The sequence below is a fragment of the Papio anubis genome, chromosome 4, assembly GCF_008728515.1.
Source record: "Papio anubis isolate 15944 chromosome 4, Panubis1.0, whole genome shotgun sequence".
Taxonomy (NCBI): domain Eukaryota; kingdom Metazoa; phylum Chordata; class Mammalia; order Primates; family Cercopithecidae; genus Papio; species Papio anubis.
The window spans coordinates 168,220,558-168,237,380 of NC_044979.1; the positions used below are offsets into that span (position 1 = coordinate 168,220,558).

At 41.0% G+C, this 16,823-nt stretch overlaps 1 protein-coding gene across 25 annotated transcripts in view; it reads right to left on the reverse strand.

Annotated features, from left to right (window-relative positions):
• The window catches only part of SYNJ1 (synaptojanin 1), a 101,112-nt gene that overhangs the window by 18,810 nt on the left and 65,479 nt on the right, over positions 1 to 16,823 (reverse strand). For all 25 annotated transcript variants that reach the window (XM_031664871.1, XM_009202332.2, XM_009202348.2 and 22 more), the window contains 5 exons: positions 10,998 to 11,154; positions 10,295 to 10,412; positions 9,979 to 10,194; positions 6,270 to 6,348; positions 2,864 to 3,026 (listed from right to left, as the gene is read on the reverse strand). In XM_031664871.1, the coding sequence (XP_031520731.1) occupies positions 2,864 to 3,026; positions 6,270 to 6,348; positions 9,979 to 10,194; positions 10,295 to 10,412; positions 10,998 to 11,154 (733 nt within the window). The remainder of the gene's footprint in view (positions 1 to 2,863; positions 3,027 to 6,269; positions 6,349 to 9,978; positions 10,195 to 10,294; positions 10,413 to 10,997; positions 11,155 to 16,823) is intronic.

The following is a 16,823-nucleotide window of genomic DNA, read 5'->3' on the forward strand; positions in this document are numbered from 1 at the left end:
TGAGGACTAAGCAGAGAGCAAGACTGTAAGTCAAGTCCCGCACCATCTTTCTGTGTGGCATCAAAGTCCATGTGGACAACTCATTCAATAACAAAATGCCTTGGTCCTATCCTTACTGACATTCACCTCCACTCCTAACCCACACCCCTCAGAACTGCACTCCTCTGAAATAATAAACTCAAAAGCTTCATTCTGACTTTGGCCTCCCAGCTTTTCAGTTCTCTCCCTTGGCTACTCTTTCTTCTTTTGATTTCTTCAGAAGCCAGGGCTTGATCCCTCTAACTTTGACCTCCATTGGATTCTGCTTTCTTCTGTACCTACTTCAGATTCTATGGTTTTCCATCTCAAACATTACCCTACTTCGCTCTTCTTCCATTGTACGTGCTTGACATAACCCCATCCCTGCACTGATTCCCCTGTTTAATCTTTCTGTGGTAGCACTTGGACTGCTGACTGCCTCTGCTAAAGAAAACCACCCAGTCCTGACAACTGCAGTCACATTTGAAATCATGCTTTTCAGTCTCTTCTGGGCTCCTAAAGTGCCTGGCAATTCCATGATTTCCTGGTTTGCTCTTCCCCTCACCCTTTGCTCTTCAGGAGCTTTACTGCAAAACTCCTCAACCCTCCTGAAACTGTGGGCTGTCCCACTCCTGCAGATAACTTCAACACATCACAGAGAAGAGAGAAGTCTTAAGATGGGAACCCCTGCTTCAACAGCCTGCCCCCAAGCTGCAGTCTCATTACATGGTTGTCACTTCGGTATTTGAGGATGGAACAAATGGACCCTACCCAGCCTAGTTTTCTCAGTGACACTGCTCTACTATTCTGCCGTGCCCTTCCCTCAAACCATCAGCCCTTTCTCCTCTACTTTTCCATTGGCACTGTGCATTCTCAAGCCTCTTCCATCCAAAAACACCACCCTAGGACCTCCAATCTTCCTAGAGCAATTGCCCTCTTCTCTTTTCCCCCAAACCTCCTTAGAAGAGTTGTCTACAGACCCTTTTCTCCACTTCTTTACCTTCCATCCATACCAATTTACCACCATCTGGCTTCACCACTCCTGGGATCATTCTCATGAAATGTCAATAACAGCTTCCCTTCCTGTTATTAAATCAGAAGGACACGTTTCCGTCCTCATTTCTTCTCATCTTTCTGTGGCACAAGACACCAGTGACTACTCCCCTTCCATGCTCTACTTTCTTTCCTTGATTTTTAAGCCATGAATTTCTCTTGGCTCTTTGAGATTTCTAAACAATTGACATTGTTTCTTCTCATTTTCTTTTCATGGGCAGCCTTCTTCTGTCTATATTTAAACTCTGTATTTCCACATACTCAATCCCAGGACTATATTTCTCAATATTCAATTTATTCTGTCTCGTTATAATCCTGTTGGCCAAAGTTATATTAATAAATGCCCATCACTTTGCAGGCCATTAGAGCTTCCTTGACTCCAGAGCTCTCTCCTGAGCACCAGACTCATGTTTGATTGACTCCATGAACATCTCAAATTCAACATATCCAAAACAAAATTCATCTTCCATCCTGCACCTACTTCTCTCTCTGCATTTATTTTCTTCATTTACTCCCTCACAAACATCCCTGCATAATCCATGTGGATCCTCTTTCTTCCGGCTTGGGCTGTGCACATGCTTTCTTCTTGGATCACTCCTCTATAGCGTTAATCCCATTCTCCCCGAGTCTTTGGATTCTCAACTTAAATTTCAATTCCTCTGGGAAACCTTGCCCAACTTCCCAAATCCAGGTTAAGCACCTTTCCGATGAGCTACCACAAAACCATTCATTACCACATTTATTTCACTTTATTATGAGTGCCTGCTTACTTGTATGTAACACCCAATAAGCTATGAGTTCTGGAAAGGCAAGAACCACAGCTGTTGAATCTCCAGCACCCAGCTGTATCTGGCATAAAGGCACTACATAAATATGTGTGGACTGAGTAAACAAATGAACAGAGAATGTGAAAATGAGATAACTTTGTAAGATATTCCACTCTTAAATGTGGTACCTAGCTATACAGGGCATTGCAATATTATTATAATCTAAGGTATGCATTTTAATGAAAAACTGGCTAGAATAGCATATTGTGATAGAAAACAAATGCATTTAAAAATTGTTTTCTTTTGATAATGTTGCCATCAAACAAATGCATTTTAAAATCATGTTTAAGGAAATTTTTGGAGTAATTACTTAAACTCATTTCTGTTCTTAGAATACCCTTTTGGAACTTCTACTTTTTTACCTTAACTTTAATTATTGGGACTAAACCATACACCAACAATACTAATTTGGGTTTTTATCCAATAAGAATATAAATTAATATTTGTAAAGGTCTTAATATTTGAATGGAAGAATGGTAAATACATTTAAAGTATACGCAAAATAAACACAATATGATGCGAAATAAATTCGTTGTTTTTGTTTTTGTTTTGAGACAGTCTCACTCTGTTGCCCAGGCTGGAGTGCAGTGGCACAATCTCGGCTCACTGCAACCTCTGCCTCCTGGGTTCATGCAATTCTCCTGCCCCAGCCTCCCGAGTAGCTGGGATTACAGGCGTGCACCACCACATCCAGCTAATTTTTGTATTTTTAGTAGAGATGGGGTTTTGCCATGTTGGACAGGCTGGTTTTGAACTCCTGGCCTCAGGCAATCCACCCTCCTCAGCCTCCCAAAGTGCCGTGATTGCTAGCATGAACTGCCGCACCTGGCCAAAATAAATTCTAATTAATAGTGCTATGTACGTCCCAAGAAGAAGAAGAAAGATGAACTTGGAAAATAAGACTTCACAGATGGGAAGAAAATATATCTAGAACTACAAGAAGTAAATGTGTTTAAGAAACAAACCTTCCATATCAAAATCTGCTGCAACCTCTGCATCTTCACCAAGCAGGGTAGAGCTTGTTGACGATGGCAATGCAATGCTAATTTTCTCTAAACTCATTTCTTCTTCCAAATTTTTGATCCAGTCTGGACTTTTTAAAGCAATAGTTATAGTCCGATTCAATAACTAGTGGAGTAAAAGAGATATAAAATAAAGATTAACATGAAAGTTAATTATTTTGGAATAAAGAGGCTGACTTCGTTAAACTATGCAATGGTACAGACAGTTAATTTAGTTAGACAATTCAGCATAGTTCTTTCACATATACTAAATTTTAAACTAGTTTAAAAGTAAACATTTGTTTACTCAGTTCTCCCTTCAAATGCCTGTGGTGATAAAGATCTTTTCTAGGCTGCCCAGAGATGCAAGTTTCCTTTGCTATAACCACTATGTTTTCCTGGCCAGATGTAAATTCACCAACAACTTTGCCACATAACTTTATACTTTCTTTACTTTGATTCAAGTAATTGTTCCCATGTGAAACAACTACAAAAGAGACAGCAGAAAATCTTTAAAATGCATTTCCTGTTCCTATTCATTTGGTCTTTCTTAACTTGGCATATGGTCCTGAGAGCTGCTATACTGTCAGCTGCTAAGTGCTAACCTATACTTTTAGCATTTCAAATGTCAGAAGAATATTAAAAGAACTGAACACCATTTTAAATCTTCAACAAAAATTAATCATTCTAAAAACACAATGAGTTCTACCTGTGAAACTGGCACTCTACCTTCTCTATAAATTTGGGTGACTTTTAGACTAAAGTATAATCTAAGACAACCAAGACATTATAATCAAGTTATAGCACATCATGTCAATGTATTTTAAAAAAACTCTCAAAAAAACTTGCTGATAACAGCAAGACTCTTTGGTCAAGGATAAACGTGCACTAGAAAGGAGTTCTCATTTAGAACCCATATCCTTGTAACAAACTTGCTTTCTAAATTTAATCTCTCTCCCACATAGTTTCAATTTCCTTTGTTTGAAGAGTTTCTTAATGTGAACAAGATGTGAATATTTTTGGTATTTGCAAATGAACTGTGTAGCTGTGATCAATATGCTGTGCTGACAGTTGGCACCTTTGTGGGTACAGATCTTCCTTGGCTCAAAGTGTTACTGATATTGGAATTCCTTGAAGGCATAATAATGGAGGGGTTGAAAGTTGCTGAACTGAGTGACACAGCTGTGTTTATTAGTAATTTAGCATCCACACTGAACTTTAAAGTCAGAATCCTAAGAATTCATAATCCTTTACTTGCTAAGTAGATATAAGTACTAAAATCAATCCAATTTCAGAACTTAACATGCTTTACAAGTCATATATTACTTTTTAAAGTCAACAAAATTCTTTTATATTCATCAAAAAATACTAACAAGCATTCTTAAATACCTAATGGTCAATTAAGATATAATTCCTTAGGAATATCCCCTTGATAGAGACCAGGGCCAAATGAAAAGGAAGAAATTTAGAAGGCAAAAAAAAAAAATACTCAAAAAGATACATAGAGGTTCACTGGAATATTGGTTTTACTAATTAAGAATAGGAAATAATCTAGATGTCTATGAATAGGAGTTTGGTTTAATAAATGTATACATTTATTCACATAATGAAATTAATGAAGCCATTAAAAATCACATATTTGTTTAACATGTCCCTGACACAGTCACAAGAGGTAGTAAGAAATAGCTTTATAATATGGTTTCAATTTGTGTTTGCATATACGCATATCCCATTTGTGTTAATGTGTCTGTGTGTATAAAATCCCATTTGTATTTATATATGTATATTTTAACATGAAGATTAAATTACTTCAGAATGGTAAGATTATGTGAGTGGTCTTATTTTTAATTCTTTTCCGTATTTCCTGATACATTATTTTACATGAGTATACTAGTATTACATTTAGGAAAACGAAACTCTACAAAACCTATTTTGAAAGCAATACACACAAAGAATTTTTTTTTTTTTTTTTTTTTTTTTGAGACAGAGTCTCGTTCTGTTGCCCAGGCTGGAGTGCACTGGTGCAATCTCAGCTCACTGCAACCTCCACCATCCAGGTTCAAGTGATTCTCCTGCCTCAGTCTCCCAAGCAGCTGGGATTACAGGCACCCACCACAACGCCTGGCTACTTCTTGTATTTTTAGAAGAGACGGGGTTTTGCCATGTTGGCCAGGCTGGTCTCACACTCCTGAACTCAGGTGATCCGCCTGTCTCCGCCTCCCAAAGTGCTGGGATTACAGGCATGAGCCACCGCGCCCAGCCTAATACACATAAAGAATTTTTTTTCTTTGGCCGGGCGCGGTGGCTCACGCCGGTAATCCCAGCACTTTGGGAGGCCAAGGCGGGAGGATCACGAGGTCAGGAGATGGAGATCATCCTGGCTAACACGGTGCAATCCCATCTCTACTAAAAAATACAAAAAATTTGCTGAGCGAGGTGGCGGGCGCCTGTAGTCCCAGCTACTCGGGAGGCTGAGGCAGGAGAATGGCGTGAATCCGGGAGGCAGAGCTTGTAGTGAGCTGAGATGGCGCCACTCCAGTCCAGCCTGGGCGACAGAGTGAAACTCCATCTCAAAAAAAAAAAAAAAAAAAAAAAAAGAATTTTTTTCTCCAAAGAAGTTGATGTGACAGAAGAGGAAGCTCAGGCCAGTGCTCATGGAGGAGGTCAGTGCTGCAGGAATCAGGCCTAGAGTACAGTCCATCCTGTGCACTGATCATATACTTAGAAATTTAGGATTTGAGTCTAAAAGAGTTCAGAATAAAATGACAGATGCAGCACTTCAGAGAGGTAAAACTGTTCCAGGCCAACAATGTAAGTTTCTGTCATCAATGACTTTTCAAATCACTGGTTAGGAATATTTCCATTCGTTAAAAATTTCTGAAATACTTCAATGGGATGGATTTGTTATCTCTGGAAATTAATTTAGTTATGTTTGAAGAAGATAACTAGGTAAGCCAAGCCAATGAAACAAATTCCTAGGAATAATGAGCACCTCCCTCCCTTGTTTTCTGGTAAATAATGCATTTTCTTCACTTGATAGAACGTTTTTCTACTATACAGATGAGCCAGACTACCCCCAATTAAAATTTTAAAACTTTTTGCATCATAAAATGTAATAAATCAAATTAGATGCTAAACATGTTTCCTTCTTAGTCTATATCAACAGTTAATATCTCTGGGGAGAGACCTAAATAAGCCTAGGCTAGTCAGAAATCCAGTCTAAATAAAAAACATTAAATAACTCCTCGAACATGCCATAAGGTCTTTTCCGCTCCCATTTAAATAATTTTGCTGCATGTCTATAAAAACATCGTATCATCTTCAGGCATTTAATTTCAGAATGGTTTAGAATCAACAAATGCTACCTTACCTCTTTACCATTTAGGCTCAGAACATTCAAGGCAGAGCTTCCCTCCAAAAATGTAACCCACATTTTATCTTCTACAAATCTTTAAGAAAGAGAAAACCAATAAAAAACCGTAATTAATATCATAGACATAACAAGGTCAGTGACGACTCCCACGATTACCGATTAACAAGGGCCCGCAGAGGCCAGGAAGTAAAAAGTAAAGGAGGGAGTGCAGGTAGGGCTAGTGGTGACCTGGAGAGGGCACTCTTCCCCTAAAAACACTCCAATTTCTTTCAAATACTGTTAATGGAACAGCCACAAGAAATGGGTCTGTGCACCTCCATTTGTGATCACTGCTAATCCAGTCCCATCCAATCCTCTATTTCATTGACAAGGCAAAAAGGGAAAGATGTTAAGTGACTTGTTCAAAGTGACTCTATAAGGAGAATAAGTTATAGGGCTGGGATCCAAGTCTCCTGACCTCACAACCCTGTCCTATGTATTTTCATTGTCTCAGTGACTTCCCTGAAGAAAATTTCCTATGATCAAAAAAGATGAGCGTTGTCAGTGAAAGAAAACAAAACCAGACTGGCCCCAAGAAGCCTTAGGTTGTGCTTCTTGTCTTTCGTCACTGACAAACATTTACTCTTTTGGGACTTCAATGGTCTTTGATAGGATTCCAAGTTTTCACTTTTGAAATAAAACTCTCAAGAGGAAAAAAAATTAATAAAAAGGACAGAACAAGTTCTGAAGAGGGTCATGGGTATGTAATTAAGTTATTATTCAAAAAAGAACAAATTATGTTATCAATCTTATTACAGAAATAATTTGGCAAGTTGAACCACAAGTTCAGAAATCTTTACAGATTTTTCCACAATGAGAGAGGGGAAAACATGTACACACACATACACAAAATCACTTTCCCCCTAGCCCCCTGCTTAAACTAGGATTTCAAAGTATGAATTATGAATATTAAGAGGAAAAGGCCAAAAACAAAAGTGTGCACAAGTACTTCACCCTGGTAAAATCAAGGGCCGGGAGGGACTGGAACAGATTTCTACAATCCCGCAAATATGACCCAGGCAACTGATTCAGTTTCTTTGGCATAAAGCTATACTGCAGGATGCTTATTCTTTGAAATACACAGGGAGACCATTCTTACCTAACTACATGAAGGTATATTTTTCAGATTGTTGACAATGGAGAATATCCCTCCTCCAAAGGTTATAATCACCACGGTAAGCATACATTCATGCCACACCAGTCCTCTAAAACCCCAAACATTATTTTTTCTTTGATAGGTACCAACACTTTTGTGGTCCTAGGTTAGGGCTAATATCTTTGTCCTTATTCTCAATCAGCAATGTGCCCCTTACACATTTCTAACTTTAACAAGGGATTCTGGTTCTTATATCTATTGATTTATGTAAGTTCTTTTGGAAGCTGTATTTTCTTCCTGCTTTCACCCACTATGGTAAAAGCTTCTAGACTTTTCCTTCAATTAATGTAAGCATCTATATGTATTTAAATTTATCCCACACACATTTCCAGGGAACCTCTTATTTAAAAATAAAGGGGTTTACAGAGTTTACTCACTCCTTAACGGCTTAGTCTAGACTAAAAGGTAATAATCAGTTTCTTCTCACTGCTTATAGAGATCCTCTTTGTTGACTTTCAGTGTCTGCTTTTTCTCTTCCAACTTAGTCATCTTGGGGTTTAACAACCAGAATATTCCAGGTTGGAGACACCCCATGGTTTTATAATGTTAGGTTAATGCCTTAGTTTCTTACCAATACTTTTCCTAATGATGACAAACATTTGGGGGAAACCTTCTCACTTCAATTTAACAAATTCTTTAGAGGTTGGGTTATAAAGACAAGTCCCTTTCCTGTATCAGAGTCTTTCATCCCTTACACAGTTTGGATTCTTTGTAGCTCAGTGCAGTATTTCACATTTGCTCAGGAAGACATTTATCTGCTACTTTGCTGCCCACTCACACAGTCTACATGATGCTTCTGGTGGTTTGGCTTTTCTGTACTTGGCAAAGTATACTGTCATCTGTACACTTACAGATTTCACTGTGTACTTTCTAGAACCTTAAGATTTTTAAAATGTTTTGTTTTAATTTGAAAGCTTTGGGATAGATCTTTGTCAAAAGATTTGAGCAAAGTCTAAACACAATTTCTTCTCCATTTGTTCATTTACTCTCTGAAAGGACTTGAGGAGTCTTTGATTTTCACTCTGTAGAAGCCATACCATCTTAATTCTGTGGATTACGCCCTTTAGGATCTGGGGGTGTCATTACACACATGCTGACCTTCCCTACTAGATTACAAGCAGGAGTTGTATCTTCAATTTCTCCTCTGCTCTTCTACAGCAACTAGTATAGAGATCCGCCCACCAAATATCTATAAAACATACCTAACTAAGCAAATGAATGGTATTTAAAGGGATTTAATGGTACCTCTTTCCCTATGAAATTCAAACACATGCACACATGCACATCATTCAGTCTCAAAACTGCTGTATAGTTGGAAGAGAAAGTTTTTAAAACAACGAAAGAGGCATCTGGTTCTGCAAAAGGCAGATGGCTAAGTCAATAAGGGAAACCAAGGAAGGGAATGACTCCTGACTATTCATCACATCTCTGTTTGTTAGAAATTAAACATACTTAAAATTACTCAAATTTTTTTAACTGAGGCAGGGAGGGAGTCACTGTTACTTCTCCTTAAAACAAACAAACAAAAAAATAGCAATCACAGCTTCATTTTGTTATAGGGTTTTGTTACATGTTCTATTGTGTAGGAATCATGAGAGTTCATATCTGAACTTGCACCTATTTTTGTTTTCAATTGTTCACATAAAGTTTCACTATTTAGCTGGATGTGGGGGCTCATGCCTGTAGTCCCAGCACTTTGTGGGGCTGAGCTGGGCAGATCGCTTATGGCCAGGGGTTTGAGACCAGCCTGGGCATCATGGTGAAACCCTGCCTCTACAAAAAAAAAAACAAAACGAACAAACAAACAAAAACTACAAAACTTAGCCAGGCATGGGGGTGTGCACTTGTAGACTCAGCTATTTGGGAGGCTGAGGTGGGAGAATTGCTTGAGCCCATGTGGTTGGGGCTACAGTGAGACATGAACACACGACTGCATTCCAGCCTGGGTGACTGGGTGAGACCCTGTCTTAAAAAAAAAGTTTCATGGCTGGGTAAGGTGGCTCACACCTGTAATCCCAGCACTTTGGGAGGCCGAGGTGGGTGGATCACGAGGTCAGGAGATCGAGACCATCTTGGCTAACATGGTGAAACCCCATCTCTACTAAAAAATACAAAAAATTAGCTAGGCGTGGTGGCAGGTGCCTGTAGTCCCAGCTACTTGGGAGGCTGAGGCAGGAGAATGGTGTGAATCCAGGAGGCGGAGCTTGCAGCGAGCAGAGATTGTGCCATTGCACTTCAACCTAGGTGACAGAGCCAGACTTTGTCTCAAAAAAAAAAAAGTTTTGCTATTCATTTGAGCTTTCTAAGTAGAGAATTCAGTTATAAAACCTATAGAATAATATCCACAGTATGGTTTTTCTTTAGTTTGGAAATAAAAATACCATATACTAAACACTAAATAAGGTGATATCTTTTTTTTAAAAAATTCTCTCCTTCCCCAAATAAGGTGATTTCTATATAGAAATAATTGTTTATGAATCACGAGCTACTTTTGCATAATAAACATCTTACCTTATAAGTATAACTTCACCAAAACTTGCAAACTGCTGCAGAAGCTCATCAATCAAGGCATCATCAAAAAAATTATTTTCTGGTAAAGAACTTTTGATTGAGACCAATACCGTACCATCTGGTGGACCCTGAACTGCAATGACTTCTTTATAAATGTTTTGCCTCTCTTCAGCTTCAACTTCAAATATATCTATATCAATCAGGGCAACGACAGGCCTTAAGGCATAAAGAAAGATAGATGTATTAGAAATGTTTTTAAAAGGGTGTATTTCAAACAAATTTCAAACACCATTAGAAAAACTGAGACTGCTTAAACCTATGGTCAGAAGTCTTCAGCTCAGCTCTTCCATAGTGCAGCAAAGTGCCTGGAGTCCACGTGTACAGGATTTTGCTTTCATCTTGAAAACTAGCATTTAGAAGATCTAGATCTTCAGCTGCAGTCAGAAGAAAAGAAAACAAGAGAAGCCGTATGAGCAGGACAGACTGTGTAGAGCAAAGAGGCACTCTCCTTCCTTTCGTGTGCTTCAGTGGTTTGAGGCTGGAATGCCAGAAACACCTGGTCATAGGCAGGCAGTCTAAACGCCTTTAAATTCGAAAGGCTTTTGGTAAAGTTATCTTTTTATTCTTTATTTAGTAAAAATTAAGATATGGCTTTACTTCTGAGATTACTTAAAGGACTGTGACTAAACGGTGTTTCATAAACAATTCAGGAGACAAGTGGCAGTTCAAAACATATGCAAACCACTAAAGTTAGTTTAGTTAAAAACCTAAATTAGCTTCAATTAAAAATTTCACAAAAATATTTCCTTGCTTCTCTTTACATGAAATTATATGAAAATAGGCTGAAAAATTAAATAAGTTATTATAAACAGATTTGAGAATATTTTTAAAAATCTGACATATTTATTTATTCTATTCTAGATAATGTTTCTTGAAAAACAATATTCTCCTCATTTGATATTATGTCATTCCCTGCTTCCTCATAAGTTTACATTAAATAAAGAAGTCCATTTCCCAACCTGATCTATCAAAAGGCCATTTCCTCCTTCTCCAAAGGACACGGTCTGTCCATGCAGGGGTGCGGCACTTTTCACTGGTGTCATAGTCGTCAGAAAACAAGTCATACTTATATGTCGGAGCAAAGGTTACCTTTCCTTCTAAAAATCCTCTAAAAATCTAAAATAAACATATACAAAATAAGTCATTCCCAAATAGCAACAAGTTCTGTTTTCATTCAGGCAGCCATCCATTAAATGTCTACTATATGCTGGATCTTCTCAGAAGAAATCTGTACGCGTCTGACGAACACTTCTAGCTGAATGGAACAAAGCTTAGAAAAATAACCTGAGACAGAGCCTTTTTCATACTGATAGGGATAGGAGGCAGGGAAATTCTGGGCAAAAGTGGGTGTGTCCCCAGCAAGGGCTCCACCCTCAAGCCAAAAAGCCTATTACCAGAGCCCCACGTGAGAACTTATATCCCTGTTTTCCCGCTCAAATGTTGCTTTTTTCAAAACTGCCCATGGCCTGCCTTGCCCCCAATCCTGTGCCCATAAAAACCCCAGGCTCAGCTGGCAGAGAGAAGCAGCTGGACGTCAGAGAGAAGCAGCTTGTCTTCAAAGGGACAGCTTGGCAGTGTAGTTTTGGAGAGGAGTCTGGCCATGTGATGGCTGGACTTCAGGGGAAGATTATTTATTGCTTTGTCCCCTTTTCAGCTCCCCTTCCTACCAAGAGCCATTTTCATTGGCAATAAAATCCCCCACATTTACCATCTTCAATTTGTTCATGCAACCTCATTCCTCCTGGACCCCACACAAGAACTTGGGTGCCATGAGTGTGGGTGCATAAGGCTGTTGCACTGACCCTCCACTAAGCTGTTAACACTTAAGCCATCTGCAGGCGGCAAAGCTAAAATGGCACTGTAACACTTCCTCTGGGGCTTCAGCAGTTGCAGGCACCCTCCCCTAGATGCTGCCTCGGAGCTGGTACAGAGTTCGTTCTTGCTGGTGCCCAAAAGTGCTCACCCCACCTCCTGCACTCACTCACCAGAACACCCCCTCCCACAGGGTTGGAGCGCAGCGGGTCAAGTGAACGGAGTTCGTCCCGTCAGTGCCCATGCACTCCAGTTCCCACTTGCGAAGGGGTCAGGGAAATATCCTGCTTCAATACCACTTGTTTGACATTTGATTAAACTAACTACATGAATAAGGGAATTCTGCCCAATCTTTGAGCTATATGAGACATTTGGAACTGTAAATGGGATTTTGGAAATATCTAGCCTGATATCTTATTCTCAAATGAGGTGCTGAGGCCTGAAAAGGTAACATGGTGCCCAAAGTGTTAGAATTCAAGTCTAGGGATCACCAGGCACCATACCAGATGGCCACTGATCCTTTTACCTAAAACATATATATATTTAATAAATTATTCCCAAATTTTGTGGTCATGAGCTTTAAGAAGTATTTCAAAAGTCAGATGACATAAACAAAAGTCAATAACCACAAGACTTAACCCCCCCCAAAAAAAACAGCCCTAAAGACTAAGATTCTAAACTATTACCAAGGAAAAAAAAGTTTATCCTTCTATTTGAAAGTGAATCTTATAGATACATACTACATTTTTCTTTATGGGAATTATTATAGGTTTTCTCTTTCCTATTTTTATTACTTTTAAGGGAGGACACCAACCCTCATATTGTCTTATGCCCAATTTCTGCCTCCAAAGAAAGAAGCAAAAACTAAAAGGCAGAAATGGAAGCCACAGGCAGACCGCCTGGCACCGCATGCCCTGGGCCTGGTAGTTAAAAATCAACCCCTGACCTAACTGCTTGTGTTATCTATAGATTTCAGGCATTGTATGGAAAAGCATCATGAAAATCCCTGTCTTGTTCTGTTCTGTTCATCAGTGCATGCAGCCCCCAGTCACATACCCCCTGCTTGCTCAATCAATCATGACCCTATCACGCAGACCCCCTTGGAGTTGTAAGCCCTTAAAAGGGACAGGAATTGCTCACTCGGGGAGCTTGGTTTTTGGAGACGTGAGTCCGCTGATGCTCCCAGCTGAATAAAGCCCTTTCCTTCTACAACTCGGTGTCTGAGGGGTTCTTGTCTAAGGCTCGTGCTGCTACATTTCTTGGTTCCCTGACCAGGAAGCAAGGTGATTAACAGACCCAGGAGGCAGCCCCTTAGGCGGCTTAGGCCTGCCCTGTGGAGCATCCCTGTGGGGGATTCTGGTCAGCCTGAGCAACGCAGATCCTGAGAGCACTCCTGGGTAGGTAACTGCCCCAGTGGAACGCCTCACCAGAGCAGCGCGTGGCAGGTCCCCGTGAGTTCAAGAAAAAACTTATGTTGGCCCCAGCCCTAGGACTACCAGATTTGACAAAGCCCTTTACACTCTATGTGTCAGAAAGATAAAAAATGGCAGTTGGAGTTTTAACCCAGATTGTGTGGCTCTGGCCAAGGCCAGTGGCCTATCTTTCAAAACTAGATGGGGTTTCCAAAGGCTGGCCCCCATGTCTAAGGGCCCTGGCGGCAACGGCCCAGTAAGCACAAGAAGCAGATAAACTAACCCTTGGGCAAAACCTGAATATAAAGGCCTGCCTCCCATGCTGTGGTAACCTGATGAATACCAAAGGACATCACTGGCTAACAAATGCTAGATTAACCAAGTACCAAAGCTTGCTATGTGAAAATCCACGCATAACCACTGAAGACTGTAACACCCTAAATTCCACCACCCTGCTCCCAGTATCAGAGAGCCCGGTCAAGCATAACTGTATAGAAGTGTTGGACTCAGTTTATTCTAGCAGACTTGACCTTTGGGACCAGCCATGGGCATCAGTAGACTGGGAGTTATACATGGACGGGAACAGCTTCATCAACCCAAGGAGAAAGATGTGCAGGATATGCGGTGGTAACTTTGAATGCTGTCACTGAAGCCAAACCATAGACACAGGGCACTTCAGTCCAGAAGGCTGAGCTCATTGCTTTAGCTCGGGCTCTACAACTCAGTGAAGGTAAGACTATTAACATCTACACTGACTCTTGATACGCCTTTCTAACCGTCCAAGTGCATGGAGCATTATATAAGGAAAGGGGCCTGTTAAACTCTGGGGGAAAGGACATAAAATATCAACAAGAAATTCTACAATTATTAGAGACAGTGTGGAAACCTCAGAAGGTGGCAGTCATGCACTGCAGGGGACACCAGTGAGCCTCCACCTCAGTGGCCTTAGGAAACTCCCAAGCTGACTCAAAAACTCGAAAAGCAGCATCTACCCCTTACTGCGCATCAGTAGCAGCCCCCTTACTCCCTCAAACATCTGACCTGGTACCTACCTATTCTAAGGAAGAAAAAGACTTTTTCCACACAGAAGTGGGGCAAGTAATAAAAGAAGGATGGATCAGATTGCCAGATGGGAAGGTAGCTGTGCCATAGCTGCTGACAGCCACAGTTGTACTGGTTGTGCATGAAACCACTCATCTAGGTCAAGACTCACTTGAAAAGTTGTTAGGCTGGTACTTCTACATCTCACACTTGCCAGCCCTTGCCAAAGCAGTAGCACAACGGTGCGTTACTTGCCGACAGCACAATGTGAGGCAAGGCCCCACTGTTCCACCCAGCATACAAGCTTATGGAGCGGCTCCTTTTGAGGATCTTCAGGTGGATTTCACAGAAATGCCGAAACGTGGAGGTAACAAGTATTTGCCGGTTCTTGTGTGTACTTACTCTGGGTGGGTGCAGGCTTATCCAACACAAACTGAAAAGGCCTACGAAGTAACCCGTGTGCTTCTCCGAGATCTTATTCCTAGGTTTGGACTGCCCTTACAAATCAGCTCACATAACGGGCCAGCGTTTGTGGCTGACTTGGTACAGAAGACAGCAAAGGCATTAGGAATCACTTGGAAGCTACACGCCGCCTACCGACCTCAGAGTTCCGGAAAGGTGGAGCGAATGAATCAGACTATCAAAAATAGTTTAGGGAAAGTATGTCAGGAAACAGGATTAAAATGGATACAGGCCCTTCCTATGGTATTGTTTAAAATCAGATGCACCCCTTCTAAGAAAACAGGATACTCCCCTTATGAAATACTGTATTGGCCGGGCATGGTGGCTCACGCCTGTAATCCCAGCACTTTGGGAGGCCGAGGCAGGCGGATCACGAGGTCAGGAGATTGAGACCATCCTGGCTAATATGGTAAAACCCCATCTCTACAAAAAAAAAAAAAAATACAAAAAGTTAGCCGGGCGTGGTTATGGGCGCCTGTAGTCCCAGCTACTTGGGAGGCTGAGGCAGGAGAATGGCGTGAACCCGGGGGGGCAGAACTTGCAGTGAGCCGAGATCGTGCCACTGCACTCCAGCCTGGGCAACAGAGCAAGACTCTGCCTCAAAAAAAAAAAAAAAAAGAAATACTGTATCATAGGCCTCCTCCTATACTAGGGGGACTTCCAGGCACTCCCCGAGAGTTTGGTGAAATTGAGTTACAGTGACAGCTACAGGCTTTGGGAAAAATTACACAAACAATCTCAACTTGGGTAAATGAGAGGTGTTCCGTCAGCTTATTCTCCTCAGCTCACCCTTTCTCTCCAGGTGATTGCATATGGATCAAGGACTGGAACGTAGCCCCTTTGTGGCCACGGTGGAAAAGACCTCACGCCGTCATCCTGACCACCCCCACGGCTGTACAGGCAGAAGAAATCCCACCCTGGATCCACCACAGCCATGTGAAGCCTGCAGCTGCTGAAATTTGGGAGGCAACACTGAGCCTGGACAACCCCTGCAAAGTGACTCTAAGGAGGATGACAAGCCCTGCTCCAGTCACACCCGGAAGCTGACTGGTCTACTCACAGCCGAAGCTGAGGAGAATCATCGTGGGACTCATTTTCCTTATAATTTGGACTTGTATGGTAAAAACTTCCACTGATTTTCCCCGCATGGAGGACTGCTCTCAGTGTATATACATCAGGTTACTGAGATAAGCAACAAGTTAAAACAATCTTTCTGTTCTATATAGTTACTATGAATGCCTAGGAATTTTAAAAGGAACATGTTTATATAATGACACTCCGTACAAGGTATGTGGCCCAGGAAACGACCGACCAGATGTGTGTTATGACCCCTCTGAGCCTCCCAAGTCCACAGTTTTTGAAGTAAGATTAAGGACTGAAGACTGGTGGGGACTCGTAAATGATACAAGTAAAGTATTAGCCAGAACAGAAGCAAAAGGGGTGCCCAAACACATAATCATGAAATTTGATGCCTGTGCTGTCATTAATAGCAATAAGTTAGGAATGGGTGTGGCTCTTTTGATTGGGAAAAAGGCTATATGACCAAAAATAAGTACATTTGTCATGAATTAGGACTATGTGGAAATGAATGTGGATACTGGTCTTGTGTCATTTGGGCCACTTGGATAAAAAATGAAAAGGATCCAGTACACCTTCAGAAAGGAAAAAGTGGCCCTTCCTGTATTAAGGGACAATGTAACCCCTTAGAGCTAGTAATAACCAATCCCCTTGATCCTTGCTGGAAAAAAGGGGAGCGTGTGATCTTAGGAATCGATGGGGCCGGACTGGATCCTTGAGTAAGTATCTTAGTTCTAGGAGAAGTTTACAAACCCTCTCCTGAGCCAGTGCTTCAGACTTTCTATGATGAACTAAATGTGCCAGTACCAGAAATTCCAGGAAAAACAAGAAATTTGTTTTTGCAACTAGCCGAGCATGTAGCCCAGTCTCTCAATGTCACTTCATGTTATGTATATGGAGGAACTATAATGGGAGACCAATGGCCATGGGAAGCCTGAGAATTAGTACCTACAGACCCAGTTCCTGATGAACTCCTGGTGC